The 12743-nt window shown below is 40.5% G+C and overlaps 1 protein-coding gene across 1 annotated transcript in view; it reads left to right on the forward strand.

The window, feature by feature from the left end:
• col28a2b (collagen, type XXVIII, alpha 2b) overlaps positions 1–12743 on the forward strand; it is a 44661-nt gene that overhangs the window by 27546 nt on the left and 4372 nt on the right. The window contains exons 16-33 of the mRNA XM_053636355.1: positions 1479–1547; positions 2762–2830; positions 3148–3216; positions 3543–3614; positions 4033–4101; positions 4244–4315; positions 4460–4528; positions 6594–6662; positions 8223–8291; positions 8408–8476; positions 8554–8622; positions 8881–8949; positions 9292–9360; positions 9452–9532; positions 10659–10694; positions 10990–11026; positions 11129–11686; positions 11940–12544. Of these exons, the coding sequence (XP_053492330.1) occupies positions 1479–1547; positions 2762–2830; positions 3148–3216; positions 3543–3614; positions 4033–4101; positions 4244–4315; positions 4460–4528; positions 6594–6662; positions 8223–8291; positions 8408–8476; positions 8554–8622; positions 8881–8949; positions 9292–9360; positions 9452–9532; positions 10659–10694; positions 10990–11026; positions 11129–11686; positions 11940–12544 (2220 nt within the window). The remainder of the gene's footprint in view (positions 1–1478; positions 1548–2761; positions 2831–3147; positions 3217–3542; positions 3615–4032; positions 4102–4243; positions 4316–4459; positions 4529–6593; positions 6663–8222; positions 8292–8407; positions 8477–8553; positions 8623–8880; positions 8950–9291; positions 9361–9451; positions 9533–10658; positions 10695–10989; positions 11027–11128; positions 11687–11939; positions 12545–12743) is intronic.

A 12743-nucleotide genomic window follows, 5' to 3' on the forward strand; every position in this document is an offset into this window, starting at 1 on the left:
TCGTTTGAGTCGTAATCTCCGTTTTGTCCTTATTTGATTTTTTGCCTCAACCAATTATTTATGTGCTCCAGACACTGTTACAGTGAGTCTATTGCTGCGTGATGATACGTCGAGAGAGCCAAGTATATCTGTATATCAGATGATGCTATGATGAGAACTATGATTTGTTGTCTTGTAGGATTTGGCCTAATGGGAGCATACACTGTACAGACTGAATAAAACTGGCCCAAGAACTGATCCCTGAGGGATACCACATGTCATTGCCATAGACTCTTAACTGCCAAAGTAATTCTGACCTGAACAATTTGAAAGATTTTCCAGCCTGTCAATTGTCAAATGCAGCGCTATGATCTAGCATTCAATTCAATTCAGTTTGATTTGTATTGCGCTTTAAACGACGGACATTGTATCAAAGCGGCTTTACAGAAACATATAAACACAGGATGGAGATTTTAAGTGTGTGGATTTATCCCTATTGAGCGAGACGGTGGTGACGGTGGTGAGGAAAAACTCCCTGAGATGATATGAGGAAGAAACCTTGAGAGGAACCGGACTAACGACGGATAGTGTGAGAGTAAAAGAAAGTCCATTATGGTTTAATATGGAGTCTGTTTGTTGAACTAGTTGACTAATAATACCAGTAATACCACTAGTAATAATAGAAGTGAACTTGTTGTGAGTATGCTTGCTCTCTAAGATACGAAAGTCAAAGGTAGCAAGCTTTTTTCTTTTATTTCACTTTATTCTAGCTTTCTAAAAGACAGCAACAGATTGTCGTGACCGGATTTGTATTTATCTGGCATTGCATTCTGGTTAATTACAGACCATAACATGTAAGTATAAAGAGATAAAAACTACAGTACAATAACAAATAGCACATTGGTAGTATTGCCAAATTGCTGTGGTATAAGTGGAATAAAAAAGAAACATGCTAGAAAATTCGGAGCGGTAACTCATTGTTGATTATTTTCCTATAACAGCATATCCATAAACCACCAAGTGATTTCATTCCTTAGTTATTTAACTGGATTCGCACTTAAAGTTGCACCAAATGACTAAACCCTTATTCACAGCAGATTTCAGCTCTGGAGGCACTTTTCTGTAGCAGTTCATTAGCGTCATCAGGTCACGGGAGACAAAAATCATTTTCTCTGCCAGTGTCTCGCTGGGTGTCGAACAGAGCAAGCCGTGGCACGTCTGATTATCCAACCGGCGGCTGCGAGCAGTTACAACAACATGCAGCCAGTGTGGAGGGCTTTCTGCACTGAGGTTTATGATGAGAGGATTCTTCGTGAATGAATTGATGATATTAGAATTATTAGTAGTATCGTGTCATTACGTCTAGCGTTTTAATAAGTAACCTTAATAAAGGCAATGTTAGAATAAACAAAGGATTTGTGACAGGATGTCACAGTGATACGTATTATTATTAGTGGACAATTTCACACAAATCGTTTGTGTGTGTGTGTGTGTTTTAGGGTGATTATGGACCTTCTGGGTTACCTGGACCGACTGGGCTTCCTGGATTAGGTGTACAAGGAGAAAAGGTGCTGAAAATAGAACAATGATTTGAATGAAATACATATGTTTTCCCCATATACTAATCCTTATATACCGTAGTGTCAGAATTATTGCAGTACATTCCATTACAATCGATGCAGGCGTACTGAAAACGATTAATATTGTTGCTGTGGATTATACGAGCAGGTAATGCATGGGAACAGAATTCAATGGCGTAGTGATGAACACCAAAAAAAAAAAAAAAATTTTAATTGAAACTTATTTTACTATTGGAGATTTAAATATAACGTAATATTCGAAAAAATACAGTACTGTGTAAAAATCTTAGGCATCCTACCTTTTTTTTTTTTTTTTTTTTTTTAGTACAAATTATGTTATAGATATTTCTTTTATGAATTCAGCAATATTGGAGTCCGTACAAAAAAAAACATTTTGGATTTCCAAACATTACTCCCCCACCCCCCAAAAAAAATATCATCTTACAGAATTTTTTTCAAATTTGTCAGTAAAGAAAGCGACATATGACGTAAGAGACCATTTTTTTTCAGACAAAAACACAACGAAGGCTGCTGGAGAACCGTGTCAGATTCTCCAAGACGCTCAGTCAAACGTACCAGCTCATTTCCTTATACAACTGTACAAATTCTACCGTTATACAATTAAATAAAAGTACCTTTTCCTTTTATTTAAGAAAAAAAAAAAAGCAAAGGGTCGTCACACCAAGTACTGGCTTTGTTTATTTGATTACTGTTTACGTCATCTTTACTTTATGTGCTTAAGATTTTCACACAGTACTGTATATCAAACTCAATTTTATATATATATATATATATATATATATATATATATATATATATATATATATATATATATATATAAATGTTTAGACTTTTGGCAATTTTGGCTTAATTATAATGAAACATTATGATGAAACATTATCGTGCTATCATAAGAAGGTTCTACATACAAAGCATTCAATTGTTTGTTTCTATAATACCTGTAGTATATGCTTGCTATAATCGTACTGGACAGATAAAGCACATGGCACAGGATAAAAAAAAAAAAATAAACAACAACAATGGGCATTTTTCTTAAAGGACATTTGAGACACATTCTTGACGTATTTTAGATTAGATTATAGTCGTAAAATACCTATTGCACAAAATGATCATGATTAATGGACAATTTTAAATGGGGGAAAAAAAAAGAAAAGAAAAAAGGACGTCATTTTTGGTTTTAGGGAGTTGAGGGACCACGTGGACCCCCAGGATTCAGAGGCCCACCAGGAGAAGGTTATCCAGGACCAAAGGTAAGAAGAATCCCATTAATTAGGACGCATTCATTTAAGGAAACGTATAATGAGCAATGTTATGGATGCCTTTTTGGGAAATTTACATTTGATAGACATGCTCGTCTAAAGCGATAGTGGTGCTTTAAGGTTTAACAGTTTAACAGCGAAAAGTGTCTCTTGGTCTGTTTGTAATGCAAGATTATGTACGATAAATATCAATCAAACAGCACAGTAAGTTATCTGAAAAGGAAATAAATCTGAACAGCATTAAACGATCAGCCATGCATGGATATTTAACAATCTGAAGAGTTTCTATATGTGCGTTTTGCTCACAGGGTGATCACGGATTACCGGGAGAAGTCGGAGCACCAGGAGTAAGTGGAGTTGGAGAACCAGGACCGAAGGTCAGCCTCTAACGTTGGGTTTTATCTGAACGCACACATGACGTTCATTCCATCAGTCCCTTAAGATATTTCATTCTAAATGTTACAGGATGTTACTGGAACAACTTTTCTGCATCCGGTATACGGTCCAAAAGTCTAGACAATACGCATGATATTTTTTCAATCTCAAACACCCAAAACAGCTCAGTCCTAAAATCTGGTTTCTCCTGCTTTCATTCAGAATAAACAAATCTGTTCCGTTTAATGAAGTAGAAAGTTAGGGGATTACTAAGACTTTTGAACATGACTGTATACACTGTGTTGAAGTGTGCTTTTCTTCTCTGCAGGGTGAACCAGGGGCTCCGGGGTTATCCGGGTTACCGGGGTTACCTGGAGAGGACGGCGCTCCTGGTCAAAAGGTAGTAGTCCTAGACAAAATGTCCATCATCCGTTATATCCTAGAAATATCGCTCTTAAAAAGATTGTTTTTTTCTTTATATAAGGGTTGAGGTCAAAGTATCGTGGATTGAAGGATGAGTTAATGATGATGAGTTTTTATTGATCACGTATACATTACAGCACAGTGAAATTCTATTCTTCACATACCCCAGCATGTCAGGAAGTTGGGGTTAGAGCACAGGGTCAGCTATGATACAGCGCCCCCTGGAGCAGAGAGGGTTAAGGGCCTTGCTCAAGGGCCCAACAGTGGCAGCTTGGCAGTGCTGGGGCTTGAACCCCCGACCTTCTGATCAGTAACCCAGAGCCTTAACCTCCAAGCCTAGAACTAGCCTAAAACTAGAATGTGTGTGTGTGTGTGTGTGTGTGTGTGTGTGTTAGGGGGAGCCTGGTGTTCCAGGTTCGAGAGGGCCGGATGGAGTGCCAGGTGTTGGAACACAGGGAGAAAAGGTAAACTCTCTTCTTCTTCTTCTTCCTGTTACTCTTATTTTAACAGTTCTCACTGATTCTCCTTTCTAAATCAGTCAGGTCCAAAACTGTTTTTCAGTTGTTGGATAAAAAAAAAAAAAAAGTGTGTTATACTTTTGGACAGGGAGATCAGGGCCAGAGAGGAGTGCGTGGATTAGCAGGACCTCCGGGAACCACAGGACCATCAGGAGCAAAGGTGAGCATTAGAAGAATGAACATTGCCCTCTTTAAATTGCTTTGGGAAAAGATGTAACTGTCACACATAAGTTCCGAAATGTGGGAAGTAACACCAGTTGAGGGTCTTCTGCTGTAAATAATGTTGTGTTTTGTCCTCCTCTAGGGTGAACCAGGTTCACCGGGACGTCTTGGCTTACCAGGACCTCCAGGACGTGCAGTAATTGGAGCGAAGGTACAACTGATGCGTTATGCTGCATGTAATACGTGCACTGATATGTGTACTGCAAGACACATCATGTAAAATAGTATCGTCTTGAAGTTTTGCACTTTACACTCTAGAGTGCTGTGAAAAAGTATGTGCCCCCATCCTGATTTCTTTTGTTTTTGTGTAGGTCTCATACTAAATTGGTTCAGATTTGTTCAAACAAAATCTAAGATAAAACAAAGGCAACCTGAGTAAACACAAAATACAGTTTTTAAATGATATTTATTGAAGCAAAAATGTTATCCAATACCAACTGGGCCTGTGTGGAAATGTATTTGCCCCCATAGGTACTAATTCCACAAATCTATGAAAGTGCATTGATAATGGGGTTCAACTGGACTAGACACAACCAGGCCTGATTACTGCGAACCCTGTTCAATCACATCAGCACTTAAATAGAACTTAACAGCATGGAGTTGGTTAAAAGATCTTACCCAGTAACACTCTACGCCAAAGTTGAAAGAAATTCCAGAAATGATGAGGAAGAAGGTGATTGAAATACATCAGTCTGGGAAGAGTGACAAAGCTATTTCAAAGGCTCTGGGACTCCAAAGAACCACAGTGAGAGCCATTATCTCCAAATGGAGAAACTCTGCACAGGAGTGAACCTTCCCAAAAGTGGCCGACCTTCCACAATTCCTCCAAGAGCACGGCAACGAGTCATCCAGGAAGTCACAAAAGACCCAAGGACAACATCAAAGGACCTACAGGCCTCTCTTGCATCAACAACGGTCACTGTTCATGACTCCACTATCAGAAAGACACTGAGCAAAAATGGCGTCCATGGAAGAGTGGCGAGGTGAAAACCACTGATAACCCAGAATAACATTAAGACTCGTTTGAATTTTGCCAAAACACACCTTGATGATCCTCAAACCTTTTGGGAGAATGTTCTGTGGATGGATGAGTCGAAAGTGGAACTGTTTGGAAGACAGCTGTCCCTTTACATCTCAAGGTTCGAGGTTTCTTTATTAGTACCCGAGTGTAAATGGGTTGCGCAGTCAGGAGATTCAGCAATCCATAGTTAAGACGAATTCCTAAAACATCAAAACTTACTTTAAAAAACATGTTCTGTTATAATATCAAATGGGTAAAAATATAAAGACTCCTTAGAATATCATAACAAAGTACCTCCACACACACACACACACACACACCCTTAAAAGCTTAAAGTACCCTGCATAGCGAAATGCATCATCTCAGTTCAACTGTTTTATTTAGTAGTACAATGGCTGCAGGTACAAAAGAATTTCTGTACCATTTCGTTCTCCACCTAGGCGGGAACGAAGAGGCTGAAGCGCAGTATCTAAAGGATGGGAACAGTCTTTAATAATAGAGCTCGCCTTACGCTGCGGCTGAGTGGAGTAAAGACCTGAGAGGTTGAGTTCAAAGAATTTCTGTCTTTCAGAGACAGATTACCAAACCACGACACAAAGGAGAATGACCAGATTGATTCAATAAAAGCCTGATAAAAAAAGAGTTATCAGTGTGAAATCAGGACAGTTTTCTGAGACAAAACAGACACCGATGTCCTTTTTTACATATGTCTCGCCGTTCAATTTGGCGCCATGATACAGCACCCCTGGAGCAGAGAGGGTCAAGGGCCTTGCTCAAGGGCCCAACAGTGGCAGCTTAATAGATCTATGAAAGCAAATGAGGATGAAATATTAAAATTCCAATAAAAATACACACCTTGTGCTAAATTTATGCTGCTTGTTTTCACACAGACAAAATGATTAAAAAATAAATTTAAAAAAATGAAAAGGGCAGAAATGTCCATAAGGATGCACAAGGGTTACGTTTAAGGGGGCAATTAGTTTTTCACATGTGTGATAGGTGTTGGGTAACTTTTTTTTTTTTGGGCTTCAATAGAAATAAATAAATAAATAAATAAATAAATAAATAAAAACTTGTTTCATTTGAAATTCTAAAACTATTTTGTATGAGATAAACACAAAAACAGAAGAAATCAGGACGGGGCGAATACCTTTTCACAGCACTGTATTACAGACAGGTTTTAATGTTGTTTCAGGGTGATGCAGGTCCACCAGGTCCTCCAGGACTATTGGGGGAGACAGGACATGGACTTCCTGGACCAAAGGTATTACATATTGATGGGTGAATAGAAATAGAGCGTGCAGTTTTAGATAGGTAGGATCCAAGTACAGAGCTTATTTGGGAATAAATGTAGGACATGATCATAGTCTTAAAGGCAGGCAAAAGGGTCCAAAACAAATGGACTAACAATCGGAAAAGGAAGTCAATCTGTAAACAATCCGATATCAGAATTACCCCCCCCCCCCCCACCCAAAAATAAAAGAAATATTATATAGGCTTAGAAATGTAATCAGAAAGAAGCAAGACTTCGCAATGAGCCAATGATATCCAAGAGTATCAAACAGTGAATACAGGAGGATGAGGCTTCATATTCAGGTGATGGAGACCTCTGTTACTGTGGGGTGGAATTCTCAAGGAATATTCAAAATCCAGTCGTATCTGCTTAAATAACAATAATAAACAAACAAAATAACCCCAATAGAACACAATGTAAATTATGAGCATTACAGTCACTTGTGCTGCAGTACTTCATTACTGCTTGAACCCTGTGGTACTTACAGAGACTCTTTGAATTTGTGTGTGCGTCAGATATATTGTGTATTGTAAACAATAATAGTGTAAATGACATTATGTGTGGAATGTAGGCAATGAAAACGACACGTAAACAAAGCTTTAGTTGTTATTTGTTCCCAAACGCCAAGTGTGTGTGAACGGGCGCTAAATATAATGTCAGTTACAGGTGACATACAAAAAACTGTCACAATTCAGAAAAAAAAAAAACCCGTTCTGATTATTCTGACATATTTACATGTATGATAATAGTTGTTTTCATTTTGGCTCCAAATGCAGAAATTTGCTTATGCCAATGTAATACCTGCCCTTCTGTTGTATTCATTTACACGCGCAATCTCTGTCCTCTAAGTGACTTTGAACAGCGCTATCAAGTGTGCGTGTGTTTCGGATTAAATAAACACGATAGAAATGCACGTTGCATAAAAAAATAAACATGCAGAATGCTAAAAAAAAAAAAAAACGATAGCCGGACACAAGGTCTCAAATTTCACACATTACTTATGTACTATTCTAAACAGTTTTTCATTCTTATAAATGACCAGTATTCCTGTAATGGCTAATGCTTGAATTTCAAGCACTTATCACGTAACATCTAAAACTATAGGTGTTTCACGCACAAATATTCTGGATCTTGTAGATACTACACGAATACTTTCAAAAGGCAAATCATAAGAAGTCAATCAACAAGGTAAAAGTTCAAACATGGAAACAGCAATCACAGAATACGAGGTTCAGAACTTACAGAACTGTTAAAGTTGGCAAGACTTCACACTCACTGAATGTTTGAACTGGTTTGTGTGTATAGTTTGTAATCAGGAAGTATTTAATGGATGATTCAGGAAAGGAGGACCTCTGCTGGCGGGGAAGTGTAATGTCCGGATGGTTGAACGTGACAATAACAGAAGTGTTGGATAGCACATTTAATACCACATCTATGTTTGTACTCACATTTACACTATAACCCAAGCCAAAATCCAAAAACTATCATCTGTGTCTGACTTCATTGCCTCTGGCTTTTTTTGTGTCTCAGGGTGATCGTGGAGATGTGGGTCCTCCTGGTCCATTTGGGCCGATGGGAGATGGCTACCCTGGTCCCCCGGTAAACATTTCTAACTTTGAGCTTCGTGAACACTTTATCAGCATGAAACATTTGTGATTAGTTCTTACTAATAAAGTTTATCAGCAAGAATTATTCCATTTTTGCTTTTATCACAGGGTCCACCCGGGCTTCCCGGGCTTCCTGGAGAGCCTGGTCCAGAGGGTTTTGGTCTCCCGGGACCAAAGGTATCGCTTTTTACAACAATACAATTAAAGTTAGTGTGTTTAGAGTGTAGATATATAAGTGTGTTTGTGATTTGTAGGGTGATATTGGGTTTAGAGGTTTGCCAGGACCACCTGGACCACAAGGAGAGGGACTGCAAGGACCACCGGTAAGTCACATTAACACACACCCCTAGTGGTATGATGAGGTGAAGAGGTATTGTGCAACTTTATACAGTGGTGTTTTGCCACCAATAGACAACAGTGATCAAATGGACAGTGGGTTTTTTTTTGGTGGTTTTTTTTTTTTGCAGCTCATACATTTAGTAATTGCAGCCATATTGACTTAGCTAGGCTTTAACCGTTGCAACCATGGCAACCAACCAACCAAATCAAAGCCAGTGTGTCTTTATCTTGGAAATCTTTAGGGCAACACAGGAAGACCGGGACCTATTGGTCCACCAGGACCCCCAGGGCAGGGGATACAAGGGCCGAAGGTAACATACACACAAACTCAAGCAAACATACACATTTACGTATATAGTGGAACGTGTTGCACGAGTGTAACAGGTACCACAGTGGATTTAAGGTTTTAAACACCTCAGTGATTAAAACAGTTTCACCAACCAAAAATCTCCGGTTAACGCTGGTGCTGTGGTCAGAAGGAAGCTTAACACACACTATGGATGAATAAAATGAGTTCTAGTATCTAACTGTACACGTACACCTACATCGGTGGAACAATAGGAGTTTAAGGTGATTAAAAACATCAGCGATGCTGCTGTGCCTGCCTTTTTCTTCGCCTGTTTTTACAGCGCTGTGTTTTAATGTTGTTTCAGGGTGAGTTTGGAGCTCAGGGCTTGGTTGGGCCAAGAGGACCACCCGGAGAAGGTCTCCCAGGGTCAAAGGTCGGAGTTTAACACTGTCACATGTAGAAAATATATAAAAAGAGTGTTATTCATTTTCTTAAATGTGTCTCTGTTTCTTTCTTTTCTCTAGGGTGATCGTGGTGCTCAAGGGGATAGAGGCCAGAAAGGGGTCAAAGGTGACAGTGGGGATCCTGGACCATCAGGCCAGCCAGTAAGTCCCATGACGTTATAATGTATTCTCAATTGGTTAGATTTTCGGTGGACAGTACATCGATTATCTCACTAATAGTTGATCCTTAATGATCATGAATACATTATTTAAAGCTACAGGATATATGACTCTCTTGTGGAAGAGTGCTGTTTGCGGAAATAAAATCCTAGGCTGTGTCCCAAACCACACAACGCCCACTAAGTAGTATGCCTAAACAGTAATGACACCAATGGTGTACTGACACTATTTAGTATGGTAGTATGCATATTGGAACATGGCCCAACTATTCATGACTCATTAATGGCCAGCATCGTTCTGATAATTAAATAACTTTATTGTGCACATCAATGTGAAGGTCATTTCGAGTACCAGATGAAAGAGCAAAACCTCTCCAATCAGCCAGTTAGCTCCGCCCCCCCCCCCCCCCCCTAAATGTACCTTCTTGAGCATCAGTGAACGTTCGCACCTTTTGTAATAGTCGTGTACGAGTCCCTCGGTCCTCCTCGGTGTGAAAAGATGGATCTCAGCATCATACAGCCGCTGTTGGAAATGGGTCAAATATGCAGAAGATGCTGGAAAAGTAAAGAATGTGCAGGACCTGGAGGATTTATTCTGAAGAACAGTGGGCGGTTTAACCGCTCAGGACAAACAAGGGACTCGTGAACAACTCTCACAAAACATAAAAACATTATGTCGAGGATCATCCAGGTAACGACACACAGGATTAATAATCAAGGGCGTGCAAACTTTTGAACGGGGTCATTTTTATAAATTCAGCTATTATCTTGTCTTGTGGACTATATGTAAACGTCTGTCATGTGAAATAGTTTAATCAGGACAGGACTAAATAAACAACAACATGGGATTTTTATGATCCGTCTTATTCTGTTAACAGTATTAAGATTTAGCAGATACTGATGGGGTCAGTATTAACTGGGGTCAGTATGGGGTCTCAAATGAATGAGCCACAAGCGGAGCTACAAGGACAGTGTAAGCTATGAGAAAAGAGAAGCTTACTGTTTAGTCTACATTTTGGCGTCGTTTACAAACTACACACTGGTTTTGGAGGCTGATTTCAGACCTGATTGTGGAGTTTCCATGTAAATGAAATGATTCTGTCTTTCAGGGCCGACAGGGAGTGAAAGGAGAGTCAGGTCTGACGGTGAGATTACCTCTCTTCTCCTTCACTCACAACACTTGATACTGGTTTTATGACTCTTAATAACTTTGTAGAGGGTTCAAGATCCACCAAACCGCTCGCCTCCTCACTTACACAGATGCAGAAACACCAGATTCACTAAGAAAAACTATATTTATGATAAACATACTGGACAAATGTCAAAGGTCTTCTCACAGAAAACTTGTTTCGCTTTGATAACTAACACATTTTGGTTTAATTTGGCGTAAAATGATATTACATAACACTGTATTGATGGTTCCTTGTGCTCATTTTTCAGCGAGAAGACATTATCAGAATGGTACGAGAAATATGCGGTAAGATTCTGCTGCCTCTTCATGCGCTTTTCGGTTTGTAGTCAAGAGGATATGTTCTGCTAAAAATGTTTCACACTAACATTACAAACACACAACCTTCAGGATGCGGGATTAAATGTAAAGAGCGTCCAATGGAGCTGGTGTTCGTGATTGACAGCTCGGAGAGTGTTGGCCCTGAGAACTTTGAGATTGTGAAGGACTTTGTGACGGCACTGGTAGAGCGAGTGACGGTAGGAAACGGTGCCACACGAGTCGGCCTCGTGCTCTACAGCCTGGAGGCTCGATTGGAGTTCGACCTCGCCAGATACGCCGTGAAGCGTGACGTCAAACATGCCGTGCGCAGGATGACCTACATGGGTGAGGGCACTTACACAGGCACGGCCATCCGCAAAGCCACACGTGAGGCCTTCCGCAGCGCTCGTTCCGGGGTCGCCAAGGTCATCGTGGTCATCACAGATGGACAAACGGACGAGCGTGACTCTGTTAAGCTGGAAATCGCAGTACGGGAGGCGCACGCTGCTAACATTGAGATGTTTGCTCTGGGCATTGTTAATGCCAGTGATCCGGCACAGGCCGAGTTTCTCCGGGAGCTTGATCTCATCGCCTCGGACCCTGATAGCGAGCATGTCTTTCAGATAGATGACTTTAACACCCTACCAGGTAATACGTGTTTTATTACCTCAATTAAATACATTTATACCACAGTGCTGTTGAATTCTCAATGCTGATATCCTGATATCTGAATTAGAATATTCTAGTTCAAACATGCAGTTGCAATGATAAATTCACGTAATGCAAATATCTTAGTATTGTTTTAACACGTTTCCAGAAGAGACGAAACATGCGTATGTTTGTGAGTGTTTATGACGTCTGATTGTACTAATGTCAGACGTTTGCCATTTTCCTCTCTCAGCTCTGGAATCCAAACTGGTCAGCCAGTTCTGTGAGGATGCGAATGGCGACATCTTCAACCGCATTAACGGCAATGGATACAATAACCATCTCAATCGCATCAATGGTCTCCTGTACGAGTTTGATAACAGTGGAAACCGCATCAGCAATGGTGGATATTATCACGGAAACAATGTAGACCCAACACACACAAGGACACACTCTGAAACACATTCTGGAACGCACTCTGGGACTTATACACACACTGGGACACACACCGGTACTCACGGTGGGGGACACACCGGTACTCACAGTGGAACACACACCGGTACTCACAGTGGGGGACACACCGGTACTCACAGTGGGACACACACTGGTACTCACAGTGGGGGGGACACTGGTATTCACAGTGGGACACACACCGGTACTCACAGTGGAACACACACCGGTACTCACAGTGGGACACACACCGGTACTGACAGTGGGACACACACCGGTACTCACAGTGGGACACACACCGGTACTCACAGTGGGACACACACCGGTACTCACAGTGGGACACACACCGTCTCAGTCAGTCATGGAGGTGGAAGAGGGGACAGTCTTCCAGTACCTGTCACTCCAGGGGTGAGTGTCTTTTACAAATCTATGTCTGTTCAGGTGTTCATCAGCTTGTTAATAGTAAAGGTACTTGTGTTTCTGTTATTCAGAAAACGTTTTAAAGTCAGATTCTTTCATTTTTTTTCATTCATTCATTTTTCTTCCGCTTTTCCTGCTGGGGGTTGCCATGGCAACAGGCTGAGAAGGACTGCCCAGACTTTACTAG

Source organism: Ictalurus furcatus, chromosome 11 (assembly GCF_023375685.1).
Source record: "Ictalurus furcatus strain D&B chromosome 11, Billie_1.0, whole genome shotgun sequence".
NCBI classification, from domain to species: domain Eukaryota; kingdom Metazoa; phylum Chordata; class Actinopteri; order Siluriformes; family Ictaluridae; genus Ictalurus; species Ictalurus furcatus.